Source organism: Alosa pseudoharengus, unplaced genomic scaffold, assembly GCF_046254945.1.
Source record: "Alosa pseudoharengus isolate Yale_2024_CS ecotype anadromous, Long Island Sound unplaced genomic scaffold, YU_APseudo_1.1 YU_APseudo_1.1_scf_19, whole genome shotgun sequence".
In the NCBI taxonomy this organism is placed as follows: Eukaryota; Metazoa; Chordata; class Actinopteri; order Clupeiformes; family Clupeidae; genus Alosa; species Alosa pseudoharengus.
This window is the reverse complement of record NW_027468657.1, coordinates 30475551-30491680: the sequence shown is the minus strand read 5'-3', so window position 1 is coordinate 30491680 and position 16130 is coordinate 30475551. Positions and strand designations below refer to the sequence as shown.

The 16130-nt window shown below is 43.7% G+C and overlaps 2 protein-coding genes across 2 annotated transcripts; one reads left to right on the top strand and one right to left on the bottom strand.

Moving 5' to 3' along the window:
* The first annotated feature begins 2703 nt into the window (after positions 1 to 2703).
* On the top strand, positions 2704 to 11832 carry stx5a (syntaxin 5A). Its single transcript, XM_076292317.1, has 11 exons — positions 2704 to 2796; positions 3862 to 4104; positions 7295 to 7365; positions 7565 to 7620; positions 7711 to 7781; positions 7990 to 8106; positions 8242 to 8298; positions 8473 to 8554; positions 8754 to 8860; positions 9891 to 10012; positions 10361 to 11832. Exons 2-11 carry the CDS (start codon positions 4036 to 4038, stop codon positions 10518 to 10520), a joined length of 912 nt encoding a protein of 303 aa, XP_076148432.1. The 5' UTR covers positions 2704 to 2796; positions 3862 to 4035; the 3' UTR covers positions 10521 to 11832.
* A 697-nt stretch (positions 11833 to 12529) lies between these two features.
* On the bottom strand, positions 12530 to 13685 carry LOC143133227 (protein RD3). The gene is made up of 2 exons (XM_076292993.1): positions 13309 to 13685; positions 12530 to 12896 (listed from the first exon to the last, which is right to left on the bottom strand). Exons 1-2 carry the CDS (start codon positions 13611 to 13613, stop codon positions 12530 to 12532), a joined length of 672 nt encoding a protein of 223 aa, XP_076149108.1. The 5' UTR covers positions 13614 to 13685.
* Between the last annotated feature and the right edge of the window lie 2445 nt (positions 13686 to 16130).

The following is a 16130-nucleotide window of genomic DNA, read 5'->3' as shown; positions in this document are numbered from 1 at the left end:
TCTCTCCTCATCCTCCCTTTTTATATCCCTCCCTTGTTCTCCTCATTTCGTCTCTCTTTTAATGGTAATGAAAGACAAACAGGGTGGTAATTACCGGCATGTGCTAGGAGGCAGCAATGGAGGGAGGGGTAGGGCACTGGGAGGTGGGTGCGAGTGGTGTGATGATGTGAAAAATAATATTATCTCTCGGCGTCCTCACCCTCCTCCTCCTGCCCGCCAGGCTGCTGAGTCAGGGGACAGGCGCCCCATCTGTCTGTCTATCTGTCTGTCTGTCCGCTCGCACTCCGACTGGATGGGCACTGCTAACCAGCCAGGCCTCTACTCTCTCGCCACGCGGCCAGACGGTCCTCTCTGGCTCCTCGCCGCCCGTGTCAGCAGTCGGTGCCAGACCGTGACGGTGGGATGTCTGGGCAGTCTCTGAGTCATTCATCACGGGGAAGCTCGACACAGGGTGTTAGGTAGCACAGCCATCTTGCAGTTTCGTTGCATCATTATTGTGGGCTGTTAGGGTGAACCTATTCGCCAGCAGCGCCGTGATTTCTAATCTCTCCCCTGAGAGGGAGTCCTAAATCTAAGAGGAGGTCAGACGCTCATCACACACTGACGTGGCATTTTCTCCCCACTGCAAAATATGGCCTCATTATTGCCACTGTTTGGAGGTGACTGAAATATGACAGGTGAAATGATTCGACGGCTGCTCTCTTCACGTGGCCAGTGCGAGGATGCAGAAAGTTTCTGTGCGCCTGTTTTGTCTGGAAGGAGACAGGACCCATTCAGAGGCTCCAGAGCAGATGCTGCTGCCTTACCTGCCAGTCAGGGCATGCTGCCAAGCCTAAATATAGCAGCTGAGCCGGCATACGTTTGAGGGGAAAAATGGATGAGATTAGAAATGAACGAAACAGGAGGAAGATAGAGATGGGAGGGTGAGTGGAAAGGATTCAGTGAGTGACAGAGAGAAAGAGGGAGAAAACAGACTTGGGGGAGAGGAGAAAAAGACAGAGCGAAGGAGAACAGGAATGAGTCATCCAGGAAGAGGCTGATGCTGGAGTGCTGCGCTCTGCCACTCCTGCTCAGGATTACTCCATGGCTCGCACACATGGAAATGCTTGGAGAGAGAATGCCTTGCTCTCTTGACAACATTTATGACATATGTGTATTTAAGTCTAACTTAAAACAGTATGTCTGCCACAGTTTTTCGGTGATATTTATTATTTATACTATGATGCTTCAATCATTTAGCCAATACACTTTATAGACACTTTCCTTTTTTTTCATTTCCATCCATAAACATTGCCTTGTGTTTTTTTTCCACTGCTGTCTTTGTGAAGAGCGGTGCTTTGCTAATGATAAAACCCTCACTGTGTTTATGTGGCGACCTTTTGTTGAGGCAGCTGTGTTGGAGCAGGTTCTGGGCCCTATCTGGACAGCATGAATGTGTGTGTTTTGATGGTATCTCAGACAAAAAAAGACTAACAAAGTCAGTGTATGTTTGAAAACACGCGCGTGTGTGCGTGAGAGAGAATAGGTGTGGGCCAGTGTTCAAAGTGCTGTGAGTCTACATGTGTGCTGTTAAAGGCCCTATCTCACTCACAGGCCTTTCTAATGTTGTGGAACCGCCATCTGTGATGTCAGGAGTGTGTGAATGAAACAACAAAAGTGTGTTATCTTCCACATGAGTATGGACCTTTTACATTTTATTTTACTACTGTTTTTACTTCAGTAACACAGTTCAGTTATTTCAATGTTCACATAGGCAGCTGTGGCCCACTGGTTAGCACTCTGGACTTGTAACCGGAGGGTTGCCTGTTCGAGCCCCGACCAGTGGGCCGCGGCGGAAGTGCCCTTGAGCAAGGCACCTAACCCCTCATTGCTCCCCGAGCGCTGCCGTTGAAGCAGGCAGCTCACTGCGCCGGGATTAGTGTGTGCTTCACCTCACTGTGTGTTCACTGTGTGCTGTTTGTGTTTCACTAATTCACCGATTGGGTTAAATTTCCCTCACGGGATCAAAAAAGTATATATACTTATACTTATACTAGGCCTCTGTTCCTGATTAATCTGCAGTTGGACTTCTTTCAGCATCATGGCAGCACCATGCAATGACTGCCAGTCATTAGTACAAAAGTGACTACATCAGAAAACATACTTAGAGAAAACAGAGCATGTCAGACGACAGAGAAGAGGACATATCACTTGTTCTTAACATGCTGGCTCTTGTTAGTCATCCATGCGGGTGAGTTTGGGAACTAGAGTTAGTGGACTTGTATGACAGAAGATAGGTAGAATGTTATCTATTGCCCCCACCCATACATGTCTCCTTCCCTCTCTCTTTCTTTGCTGCGCTTTCGCCTCCTCCTACATAATATTATCATTACTCCGTTGGTCCATTATCCTGTGAACACTCATATCCACTTTCCATTTCTTCAATTTGTGATTATGAGTAGCCTATGCCATGATATCTTCTCAAAAGAAAATGCAAATGTGAAAAACATGTTACACTCACGATGAATCACCTGTAACTTCATAAATCATGGTCAACAGAAGTGTGCAGGCTCATTGAGCCCAATTATTATATTGATTTTCACAATATAAAAATAGTTAACAGCGGCACCTAGTGGTGATCTGAAATTCTACAGCAGTTGCTCAAGTCTCTTTTGCTTACACATTGTGCGCGTGCGTAAACGGGGACGTGGCAATGACGTCAAGATCCGGAAGCACCCGGACGGAAAGTGAAATACAGGACTTGGGAAAATCGAGAGGCCTTTTTATGAGAAAACTCACCGTTGTACAACATTAACAGTAAGTTCGAACGGCTCAAATGGCATCAAGCAACCCGAAGCCTTTTAATGGATTGTTTCCGTCGAGAGACCATCGGAACACATCTGTTTAATTTCGAGTTTATCGCCTGCGGCTAACTACCCATTAGGCTAACCATATAGCATACGTAGCTGCGAAAGGGTTTTTTGGTAGCACTAGGTAGCAAGCTAAACAGTTCACCAGCGGCATTTAAATAGCTATGGTTGTCGTCTGATAACTGTACTGTTGAAATACGTAACACGGTGTAATTTTAAATGCCAGACATGGATTAAGATGTGAGTTTCATTAACCTTTATTAGTTAGTCGAGTGTAAGTTAAAGAAACTCAGCTCTGGGTTGCCGACTTAATCCAATAACATGAACTGTTAGTGGTTAAAATCTGTTAGTCTGGTTACGTCGGACTCTATACTTAGGTTTCTTCCAATACGCTTATCGATTGTACACGTTTCGAAATGGATACACAGATCTCAGGTGACCGATTTACGTAGTCAAATACTGTAAAACAGGAGTACAGTAACGTTAGACGTATCCTAAATGTTGTTCTCGGTGTTTCAGTCTAGTCTGATGACTGTGGTTGTCCAAAACGCTGAATTTTACTGAAATTCTTTGGGCTCATAGAGAAAGGTATTGGAGCTCAAATGAGTGTCTCCTTCTCTATTCCAAAGCAACTTGCCAGGGTGACCTCTTCACGTTAGGTTAGAAACCCCTTGAGCGCCCTAATTGTTATCGCTGCATACTAGTACTCTGGGGAGGGTACACACAACTAGGTAGACTTAATTGTTAATAGCACATTCTTTCAAATATGACGATGAACAGGAAGCGAATTTACAGTCCATATATTGTCATGTTGACGTACACTTGTTCTCAGGCTTGTTTTCAAACTTCAAAATAGAAATGACTCAACTTCAATGAACGGCATATTGCCATGGCAACGTATGCCATCTCCTGTTCTCAGATGCTCAGTTTTATTCAGTTGATTTGCTGAGAACAAAACATGTGACTGTAAGTGATGTGTGATTGATCTCTGAGACATTTTTTATTTCTCTAGATGATGCTTGGAGGGAGAAGTCAACACTCATCACCACCAGACTCCTAGGGTAGGCCTGAAGAGGTTGTGCCACAGTCGACCCAGTGCTAGTGGGCTCACGCCGAAACTCTCACCTGCTGGCTGAAACAACCACGCCTTTCTCTGTCACCTTACGGGCTGCTGGCTTCGCCCATCATGACCTGCAGAGATCGCACTCTGGAGTTCCAGTCCGCCTGCAAGTCCCTCCAGGGCAGACAAATACAGGTGAGCTTGCGATGTTGGACCAGGGCCCACTGATGTAGTGACTGAGTCACACTGAATTTGCAAAGGTGTCCTGTTCCTCAAGTTCAAGTGCTAATGGCCTCTAGCTGACGTGCTCCATATTTATACAGTGCTGTACCATGTTGTTATTGTGCATTGCCAACTATTTGTGATATTTTATTCTTGACCTCAGAGATGTTCTTTAGGACTTGGGAGATGAAAAAGGGGAAATGATTAAAGGCAGTGGAGAATGGCTTTAGCATGGTTTGTTGGCCTGAGGTGTCCAGTTACATGCAGTGCAATGTGACTAGTCTAATTTAAGTCACCAAGTCTGCCTAGGTATTTTATATTATTATTAGTTATTAACTTGGAATATAATATTATTGCCATGTCATTCCTTGTTCTTCATTGTTAACTAATATATATTTGACGGTTCCTGATTACCGTGTCATTCCATTCCCGGTCATTCCGTGTCAAATCACCCAGTGGCTGGCAGGCCACCCTCTCCCAAAAAATCTGAAAAAAATCACAGTTGTTTGTAGACCAAACCTATGCATAAATCTTAAATAGTATATCTGTATCACTAATGGTTCCAAAACTACAGCCCTTTGAAGTTTCAAGTCATTTTAAGCATCGTGGTGAACAATCCTTTTTGTTCAACTTCCAACATTATTGGCTCTTTTGGTATTTCACACACATTAGTGAAACTATGTGAATAGAAGTACATTTTCCTGTTGAATTAAACAATCCAATCAAATCAGGTGTATCTTGTGTAATTCCCCCTCTGCAAAGCTCTGAAAATGGCTATAAATTCATTGTGTGAAAAAACATCACCACCTTTGAGGGCTTGTCATTCAAAAAGTATGTGACACAAATTCATCAGATTTTTTTCCCACTCATGTATGGATTATAAGGTCATGTCCATGCATTAACTTTGGTTGTTAACATTATCATATTGTCAGAGCATTTTTATTAAATTGGGCTTGATTTTCAAAAAGCCCGTTTTCATCTTCTCATTTCACCACGTGGACAGTTAACAGGATTTTTTTAAAATTTTACCATATATCATTCTGTATGTGAGGATCATCTGCCCAAAATTTGGGCTTGTTGCTGAGTTTCTTCATTGAGATAAGATTTTTTACAAATATTGTCTATAAATCCACTGAATTTGTTCTTTATCTGCAGTACCACTTTGCACCACATGTGGTGCTCTTTTAATACAATGGAAGTCAATGGAAGAGTAAGAGAGTCACTTGTTTGCTGCACATATCCAATCTAAACACACAGTTTATGGTTCATATGGTTCAAGTAAAAAGGGGTTTCTAAAATTCAGTGCATTGTCAGATGCAGAAAAATCAATACTAAAGATTTATCATCTTTTTACAAATGCCTCTTGGATCCATGAGTCCTCAAACCTTGTTAGGAATACTTGTGATGGAAACACACATGGTCATCTTCATCAAGTGAAATACCTTGATGAACTGAATTTTAGAAACCCATTGTTTCTTGAATATGTTCCAACTTCTTTCCCAGATCACATGGAGACAAAGCACTGATCTCCATCTTGATGCTCTTTGTCTATGTATCACAGAGGACTGCATCCCAAGCATATGACGATGGATATAGACTTTGCCTAACCAGCTGGCTAGAAATTATTAAAGTGCTCACATAGGCACTGATAGGTTGAAGCTGGTGTAGAAAACTCATTACAAAGATGGTAATTATGCTAAATCCTCTTTCTGCATGTATGATGACCAGTCAGTCTTATGTGTGTATAATTTACTTGATCAGTTTATTTTCTCTAAATAAGATTTATGTATGAGTAGTATGTTGTTCATGTTGCAATAATTATTTGGACCAATTCAACTATGAACCATAAACTGTGTGTTTAGATTGGATATGTGCAGCAAACAAGTGACTCTCTTACGGCTCCCACACACAGCTGCGTTCCGTCAACGCATGCCAGTGGGTGTTCCCGACGGTAGCTATGCAAATGACGGCGGGAGAAACGCGGGAGAAACGCGACGCGACGTACCCACAAATCCGTTACGGCTCCCACACAGCTGCGTGCATCGCGTTGCTGGAGACGCATTTAAATGGGCTCACGTGATCCGTTGCCGAACTGAATTGTGGGTCCGTTGCGTCGCGTTTCTCCCGCCGCTCGCTTTGAGGAGTTCAGCTGTTGCTGCACCGACAGATGGCACCGGCCAATCAAGCCAATCTACGGACGGCACCAACCAATCACATTACGGTTTTACTTCAAGTCATTTGCATAGCTACCGTCGGGAACACCCACTGGCATGCGTTGACGGAACGCAGCTGTGTGTGGGAGCCGTTACTCTTCCATTGACTTCCATTGTATTAAAAGAGCACCACATGTGGTGCAAAGTGGTACTGCAGATCCAATACAAATTCAGTGGATTTATAGACAAAAAGTCTTATCTCAATGAAGAAACTCAGCAACAAGCCCAACTTTTGGGCAGATGATCCTCACATACAGAATGATATATGGTAAAATTTAAAAAAAATCCTGTTAACTGTCCACGTGGTGAAATGAGAAGATGAAAACAGGCTTTTTGAAAATCAAGCCCAATTTTAAAAAAATGCTCTGAAAATATTAAAATTATAACAACCAAAGTTAATGCATGGACAGGACCTTATAATACATACATGAGTAGGAAAAAAATCTGATGAATTTGTGTCACATACTTTTTGAATGAGAAGCCCTCAAAGGTGATGATGTCTTTTCACATTATGAATTTATAGCCATTTTCAGAGCTTTCCAGAGGGGAAAGTACACAAGATACGTCTGATCCGATTGGATTTTTTAATTCAACAGGAAAATGTACTTCTATTCACATAGTTTCACTAATGTGTGTGAAATACTAAAAGAGCCAATAATGCTGGAAGTTGAACAAAAAGGATTGTTCACCACAATGCTTAAAATGACTTGAAGTTTCAAAGGGCTGTAGTTTTGCAACGATTAGTTATACAGATATACTATTTAAGATCTATGCATGGATTTGGTCTACAAACACCTGTGATTTTTTTCAGATTTTTTCGGAGAGGGTCACCTGCCAAATTGCACTGAAATTGGGTGATTTCACACGGAATGACCCTTCTCTTCCTTGTTCACTAGTATAATATGATGGTTTCTGTTTCTGTCTCTTCCTTGTTTTCATTTTCTTTTCAGAATGGGACTCCTTCAAGTAAACCAGCACTCAATGCTCTCAAACAGCGCAGTGACTTCACTCTTATGGCAAAGTAAGGCGCAAAGATTTTTTCCCCTGTCATAGACTTGTTTGTTTTGATATGGCCTGCAACACATTAAATCATTAAAGTGAGTCAGTATCCCTTATGACGTAAGAATCTGAGGATCCTGTGTGATTGTTTCTTCATGTTTCATTTCAGTGGAAGTTTTAATGTGTTCACTTTACATTGTTTTCTGTTCCTCTCCCCTCAGGAGAATTGGAAAAGACCTGAGCAACACATTTGCCAAACTGGAAAAGCTAACAATACGTAAGGTTTTGTTTTAAGTCTTATTTTGTTTTAAGATTTCATGAGGAAATATGATAAATAGCTATTAATTCAAATGTCATTTAATTGCAGTGGCCAAAAGAAAATCCTTGTTTGACGACAAATCTGTTGAAATAGAAGAACTGACCTACATTATAAAACAGGTGAGTGGTTATATTGTCCCATCTGTATGCTAAGCTCATGTATCAATGCACTTGCTCAATGTAATTACTTTGTATGAAGAGTTACCTTAAATACCATCATCCCAAAGTTAGACGGGGCTGGTGCAAACCAGGGAGATGTTTTGGGGTGACATTTTTAAAATGCCCTTTTGTTTTTGGTTCATTTGTTTCGTCTGCCACGCACTTGCAGGACATCAACAGCCTCAACAAGCAGATAGCACAGCTGCAGGGGCTTGTGCGCTCCCGAAGTGGACAAAATGGCCGGCACGTTCAGACACATTCCAACACCATTGTGGTTTCCCTGCAGGTTTGTTATCTGATTTGCTCCCTCTGAAGTGCTCTGATCTGGAACCAATCTAAGATGCTAATCAATGTTGTGTGTTGGGATGCTTACAAACAGTATGTTGTTATTTGCAATGATTTTTCTTTTTTTCATTTTCAGTCAAAGCTGGCATCAATGTCAAACGACTTCAAATCCGTATTGGAAGTCAGAACTGAAGTAAGACATTTTTTTTTATTGTTATCAACCCTGAGTGAATCATTCTTGCAACACTGAAGCTGAAGTTTGTTCACTTAAGGAATTCAAAGAAACCAGAAAATTGTGGGACTGATCGTTTCATCATTTTCAGAACCATGTTTTACTCTTTCTCTTTACGGCTGCTGTTTTTCTCAGAACTTAAAGCAGCAGCGCACCAGGAGAGAACACTTCTCAAACGCCCCGGTGGCTGCCTCCCCTCTTCTGGCCAATAACTTCGGTGAGAGAGAACACTTCTGAGAAAATCAGGAATGCTTTCAAAACATTGCTGACATGAATCCTATCAAATTTCAGCTGGTGACATTGAATCGTAACCCAGAAGAGTCAACAGTAGATTTTATCGGTGTCAATCTGACAGATTGGGAAAACAAAAATGTTTATTTTGTATCTCTGTCTCTGTCTGCTTTCTTTGATGGTAGGGAGCTCCGTGTTGCTGCAGGATGAGTCGCGGAGCATGGGAGGTGAGGTCTCTATAGACATGGAGTCCCAGGCCAACCCCCTCCAGCTGCAGCTCATCAATGAGCAGGTAACACCAATGTCCAAACACAGCAACGTCCTTGGCCTTAACTCTGTGTAATGTAAACCCACTGAGGGCGATAAAGTGTCGGCAACTCCAGAACATTGCTCAGGAGTTAAGAATCAGAAGTCACAGCTCCGTCAGTTGTCTGCCACAGTTAATTTCAACCATCAGCTGCCCATATTTTCGTAAAATAAGATGACCACTTATTCCATCTAGATTTTTCACTCAAACCTCCCAGGTGGCTTCAAACTGTCTTCACATCACTGGCCATGGTATCCAGGGTTTCCCGCAGAAAATTGGTTAGTCAAGGTGGTAGGGTGGCGTTTGCTGGGGGCAAATGTGCAAAGGTGATCACAGTCACTGCTTATGGCAGAGCTGACAGCATTGCTACAGGCATCCTTGTTGGTTTTAAAAAGAACAATTCAAGGGCCCTTTGATAATTGCACTCTTTAACAAGTGCGGACCATTTATGCTTTCATGCAGGCTATCAGACTGTTGCCCTGCAGCCTGTTCCGAAAGTCTGTCTTAATCTATACACGGAGAGTGAATGAAGTTTAGATTATTTTATACTTTTGTGTAAGATTTACAATTTTGAATTAGAATGTTTGGCGAACGATGATAGATAGCGCGATGACATTCAACCACCAGATGCTGCTGATCGGATGCATCACATGATTATATAGCCTAGGCCCACCCGTAAATCCTCAAATTATGGCCGGAATAATAATTGCCAGAAGTAGCCTATGCAGAGAAGGGAGACGGGCGTTGGTCACGGTTTGGAATGAAAGGGAGAAAACAGTAGGCCTAGAGTAACACGGCGGATAACGCTCATATAGGCTACCTATATTAAAAAAAAAAAATTGACGAGTTAAGGCGGCAGGTGTGTGTTTCTAAGGCGGCCGCCTTAGCTGCAAAGTGCTGCGGGAAACCCTGGTATCTGTGCCTGGATTTGAGGCCACGGTTTGGAACTCATGTGAAAGCTGTGTTTACTGCTACAGCTTTCTTCATCGCTGTGTATTTGCCTGTGTCCCCTCAGGACTCGTACATCCAGAGCCGGGCCGACACAATGCAGAACATCGAGAGCACCATTGTGGAACTGGGCTCCATCTTTCAGCAGCTGGCGCACATGGTGAAGGAGCAGGAGGAGACCATCCAGAGGTGAGGAGGAGAAAGTACCCCACTATCATTAGGAAACCTGGCACTGGAATAGCAGAGGAGGAGTTTAGTATCCTAAACATGGAGAGAGTACCCCACTATCATTAGGAAACCTGGCACTGGAAAAGCAGAGGAGGAGTTTAGTATCCTAAACTGGAGAGAGTACCCCACTATCATTAGGAAACCTGGCACTGGAAAAGCAGGGAAGGATCCAGTAGTAGATTTGTAGTCACACTTATGTGTAGGCACACACATATTTTAACTGGGGGAAAAAACAATACAAATGGTGTTAAAACAGTTTGGGTATGAATGCAAGCAAACATGCTCATGTTTCCTCCTCTGTCCTGTCAGGATTGACGCTAACGTGGAGGACACACAGTTGAACGTGGAGGCAGCCCACACGGAGATCCTCAAGTACTTCCAGTCGGTCTCCTCCAACCGCTGGCTCATGATCAAGATCTTCCTCGTCCTCATCATCTTCTTCATCATCTTCGTGGTCTTCCTCGCCTGAGATCCTCGAAGAGGAAGCGGAATCGAAGGAGGACGAGCTTGTGGTGTTGAAGAAATGGACTAATGCACAGATAATGAGTGGGAAAGGACTGTGGACGATGGAGAGAGGGGAGGGGAGGGGTGCAGAGCAGAGATTGATTAAATTATAACTGGACTTGATGCTTTTAGTGACGAGACTGAAGTCAGTTTATGCTCAGAGTCTCTGTGTGGTAGGCAGTGCATACCAGAGAGGCAATGAAGACTAAATCTGTGCTGCATCTGGTTGTCTGTGGAGAGACTTTTGAGTTGCACAGACTTCACGTGCTCCCCTGTAGAGATTTGCAAACATTTGAGCCTTCAAATCTTTTTTTCCCTTTTCTCTATCTCTTTATCATCACTATTATTGTTGATTATATTAAGAGAGGCGGAGGCTTTTATTTAAATTGGTTTGATTCTGCAAACTAGTCCTGGTTTTGATTTGTCCCTACAAATTTTTGTTTATAACTGAAGTGGTGACAAGAGAAATGATGTATATGACTCGTGAGGTAATGTGAACGACTGTAGGACTTTGGAATCGCCCAAACGGTTTTTGTTGCGGTCTCTCTCGACCACTTATTATTCCCACGTCTGCTGGCGACGGAGAGGAGAGGCGATTTGTGTGAGATAAGAGCCCTAGATTAGGGCAGGTTGCTTTGGGAGAAAATAATTGTTTTTCTTTCGCTTTCAACTCTTGCTTTGCCAAATAGTTTTGCGTTCAGGAACATGCGGTGGGACTTCAACCATGCTCCAGAGGCTGCCCTGTGTGGAGCTGACCGGGATTTATTAGTTAGTCTGACCCAGAGAAATGAAGGGCTGCGGCTGCCTCGCTGTCACTGTCCTCATGGCCGGCCCTCTTCTGTAGAAGCTCCGCCGTACTGCCATGACTTGAGAACGCTGTGAATGAGCGTAGCATCTGAAGTTGGGGTACTCTAAACGTTACCTCTCCCGGTCACTGTACATCTGAAGTTGGGGTACTCTAAACGTTACCTCTCACGGTCACTGTACATTTGAAGTTGGGGTACTCTAAACATTACCTCTCCCGGTCACTGTACATCGGCTCCTTCATCACGCTTCATTTATTGTTTCTCAGGTGTAGTCTGGTCGGAGGTCTCGTCTCTTGGCCAGGTGCCTGCATTAATGTACAGTGAGATATTAAACTAACGTGCACTTTTATGATAACTCCTGCTTCTCTTCACACTTTTTTTTAGCCAAATGCCTTGCCTCCTCTTGTATAAAGTGAAAATAGTAACATGTAAGGAAAATGAAGTGCATATTAAAACATCATTTGGAAATTATGAACTTTGTATCTATGCATCATGTTTTGTTGGTTAAAGGGTTTGAGGCTGTCACCATCTAGTCACATAGACACCTAGTGTCACATCTCATGAGGAGTAGTTCCAGTATCTTGACATTACTGCATCATCAGCAAAACAGGGTAAAAATGACAAACATGTTACATAAAGTATATGTTAACAATGAATAGGAACAGCATAATCCTCCTGTAGCATTACGTGTCGGCAGTATTTAGTTGTAAGCCTAATCTAAGACACATGTGTCTAATATTCAGATGCCCTTAGGACTTAATGAGGAATAGCTGAAGGGCAGGGCTGTGGGCACATGATCACATGGGCTTACACAGGAAATGGCAAAAACAAATGCTTATATTCACATTATATTAGCATTTATTCACAATGTATAAATTACAATATGCATAGGCAGTCACTTTTGAAAAACAATTACACAGCAAATTTCATAGAAAACAAGAGATGGAGATGTTATCTCAGGAAGCTACATTACTGTGACCAGATAAGCACTTACAATACAATTTAGTAGGTAAGTGTTTGCATTGTATGTATGTATTTGTGCCTTTGTTATCAACCCTGTGTCCCTCATGTTCTTCTGGGTTCTGTTTTCGGTGTCTCTCCCTTCTTCTCTCGTCCTCCAGATCCTCCTCTGCTCCCTGGCCTCCCATCCCTTCTCCTCCCCCGGCGCTCAGCTGTGGACTCTCTGCTCCAAGGGGCTGATGTTCGGCATGCTCGCGCTGCGCGTCCTCCTTGAGCCTCGCTGCACCGCCACCTTCTCGGGCACCTCCTCCTCCTCCTCCTCGTCCAGCCACGCCTGCTCCTGCAGGTTGCCCCGGGAGCCGCCCAGGAAGCCGCCGGGGCCGCGGGCCGAGCGGAAGCGCGAGCGGAAGCTCACGAAGGAGAGGCTCCTGCTGCGCTGCTTCTCCCAGAGGTTGGCGCGGGCCTGCATCTCGGCGTCGCTCTCCATCTCCTCCAGGCAGTTCAGCAGCACGGTGCGGAAGAGACGCGGCACGTCCTGTACGTCGGGCTCCATCTCCGTCACCACCTTCCGGAACCTGCCCAAGGTGCCAGAGCACAATCAGGGACCTCGCATCGCACACAGCTGTGGGGTGTGGCCTTAACGGCTACTTCGCAGGAGAAATCACAGTATGCCCTAAATTACCCAGTCCAGACCAAGCACTTATAACTAAACAGATGTCGTAATTGAAAAACGTACCTCTAATCAATCTAATCTCTTATCAATCTCCAAACAAAATGATAGCATGTCACATTTATATTTGTTGTATAACAAATTTCACAAATACATAGGTATTATGCATCAGTATAGGGGAATGTCTGTCATACAGACATGCAGTTACCCCTCTGCCAGCCCAGGGGTAGCCAGCCTACCTGTTAGCCCTCTGCCAGCCCAGCCCTCTGCCAGCCTACCTGTTACCCCTCTGCCAGCCCAGCCCTCTGCCAGCCTACCTGACGATGGCGGGTCCACAGAGATGCGGAGGGATCTTGGAGCAAAGGTCCTGCAGGCCCATCACGTCACCGGGCGTGAGCTCGAACGGGGCCTTGACCGGCACCGATGCCAGCCAGCTGTAGTCCACAGAGGACGAGGAGCTGTGGCGTCGGCGGCCCTGGGCGGCGCGCTCCAGACGCACACGCTCCGTGCGCTTCACCATGGCGCCCAGCTCCAGCATGAGCGTGTTGATGACCAGCTCCTCGGACGTGCGCTGCCCGGGCACCTTGGGCTCGAGGGAGAACACCGCTGACCATGGGAACATCTGGCAGTGTGGGGAAAAGATGTTCAATTACTACATCAGTATCTACACAAACAGCTCACAATAGCTAAATGCAATTCAGCTATTTATGCCTCCTTCAATACATGTTGTATCCTCTTCCAAGGATACATCCTCTCCAAACACTTCTAACAACCTAACACACACTTACCATGAACTTCCCTCTCTTCCTCCTTCTACCACTTCCTCCTCACACTTTGTCTAGTACTTATAATGTTGGCACTCTTATCCTCTAGTAATAACATTGACAGATGCATGGTAATGCCTAGCTAAGGTCTCCTCTGCACTGCGGCTTGAGTGGTATTCTCTTGCTGTAAGTCGCTTTGGATAAAATTTTCTGCTACATGAATACTTGTCAATGTAAATGTTTATGCTGTGTTGTGGATGTTTGCCTTTTGTGAACTAATGTGGTGGACTTGGGTCAGCAGTCAGAACCAAATCTACAGTAAAGTAGTCACTTGCACATTTGACATTTTACACATTTTAAAATATAGGCTTATTTTGTGATCATGAAAGAGTGAAAAGGTATTATGATAAGCATGTAATTCAATACAACCATGTCATGTGTACCTGTTATCTGCAAAAGTTCTGAATATATAGTTTACATAGCCAGTGGCATAAACATGTCAATCATTCATAAGCAGGCAGGACTGAAGCTTACCTCTTCAATCTGATAGTCAGGCCTTCCCAAAGTCAAATTTTGTGTTTGGAGGTTTGTGAAGGTGCAAAAATATCCAAGAAAGAGGTATCCTGGGGTGAAGTTGTAGTACTGCAATATTCAAGTTGCCTAATAAATCCAAGTGCAGAATGCTGGATATGGTCCCAAGAACATGACTGACTTGACTACCTTGCAGGTCTCTGGTGGACAGTGGCACAGATGTAATCCGCTATTAATACACTGACACCTCCTACTTATGCTACATAATTAGACAGCCCACATGGCTTCATGCATGTGATGTTTATGTGAAACAATGGCACTGCTTTAACAACAGGTGGCTTCAAATGAAAGCATTTTTTGAAATAGACTGCCATTTTTGATATACTAGACGATGCATAGAGGAGAACTGCACATATGCTCTTATACAGTAATAGCATTTTTTTTAATTCCAGTTAATATTTAAGTAAATGTATGTTTGTATGCTTAAAAGTGTAGTAGACCAATTGGTCTTGATGAACTGAGTAATATTACAAAACACACAGCAGGTGAATCTACAAGAGGCCTCAGGTTTCCATGGTGGTCAGCGGTCTAGAGGCTCAGTCATCAAGGATTATAACAATACAGTTCCTAGAAGTGTTAAGATGTTATAACTAATATGAGATAATCTCATTATACTCATTAGTAGCCTACTGTTGCCTTGAAAGAGATAAATCTCAAGATACAGGACGCTGAAAACAGTTGGGATATGTGTGGTGGAATGGCTTGGAATCTGAAAGTTTGCTATTTTCAGCGGCCAGGGATGATACTCAGCAAAGATGAGAATCTTCAGTGTCTTTGAAGAAATTGTAGACTGGGTAAACCCAGCCTGATCTGCCGGCGATTTTTTCCCCGCCCTGCAGCAATGTTCAATCATAAAAGATGGAGCATTGTGGCCCCGGCCGTGGTGCGACTGGCTGGGGCACCTGCACCGTACGCCGGCGACCCGGGTTCGATTCCCGCCCCGCGGTCCTTTCCGGATCCCACCCCGTCTCTCTCTCCCACTCACTTCCTGTCATTCTTCACTGTCCTGTCATTAAAGGCATAAAAAGGCCAAAAAATATACTTAAAAAAAAGATGGAGCATTGTCTGTAGTCAGGTAGAATCCCAGGATAGGTGTGACATAAGGTACTAATGCATTTTTTTTTCTCACTGTATCTCCACACTTCATTGGTAGGCCCTGACATTTAAAACGAGACATTGAGAACTAAATAATTCCGTGGAAATGCATGGATTCCAGTTTCTTACAGTAGCAGCAACTGGAATCCATGCATTTCCACGGAATTATTTTTGGAATCTGATCCCTTATCATACCTGTTCATTCTTACTCGTGCTCTACTTACCATGACTAAATTCAAGATGGCTGCAAACGCTAAACTTCGTGAAGATACTGTCTGTATAAATCGTCTTGTAAGTAAACTACCAGTGCTTTTTAAAAGTTCTCAATGTCTCGTTTTAAATGTCAGGGCCTTCGGTAGTCTACCAATGAAGTGTGGAGATACATTGAGCCTCGTAAATGGTGTAAAACAGTGATTTATTTGCATGGCTAGCCCGATGCCGAAGCACCACAATTGAAAAAGCTGTTGGTAGCATCGGCTAACTAGCGCCAGATTTTGGAGTGCAGGGGACAAGCCGAGATGGGCTATGAGACATACGTTCACACTCGGTATCATGTTTCAACACACTTTAGGTCAATATCACACCGGAATTCTCCTTTAAAGGTCACTTTGCAAAAGGTATTTTGTTCTCTGGAGGGACCTAAACTATTTTCTTCTACTTTATTATGGTCAAAGCTGATTTCTGTATAA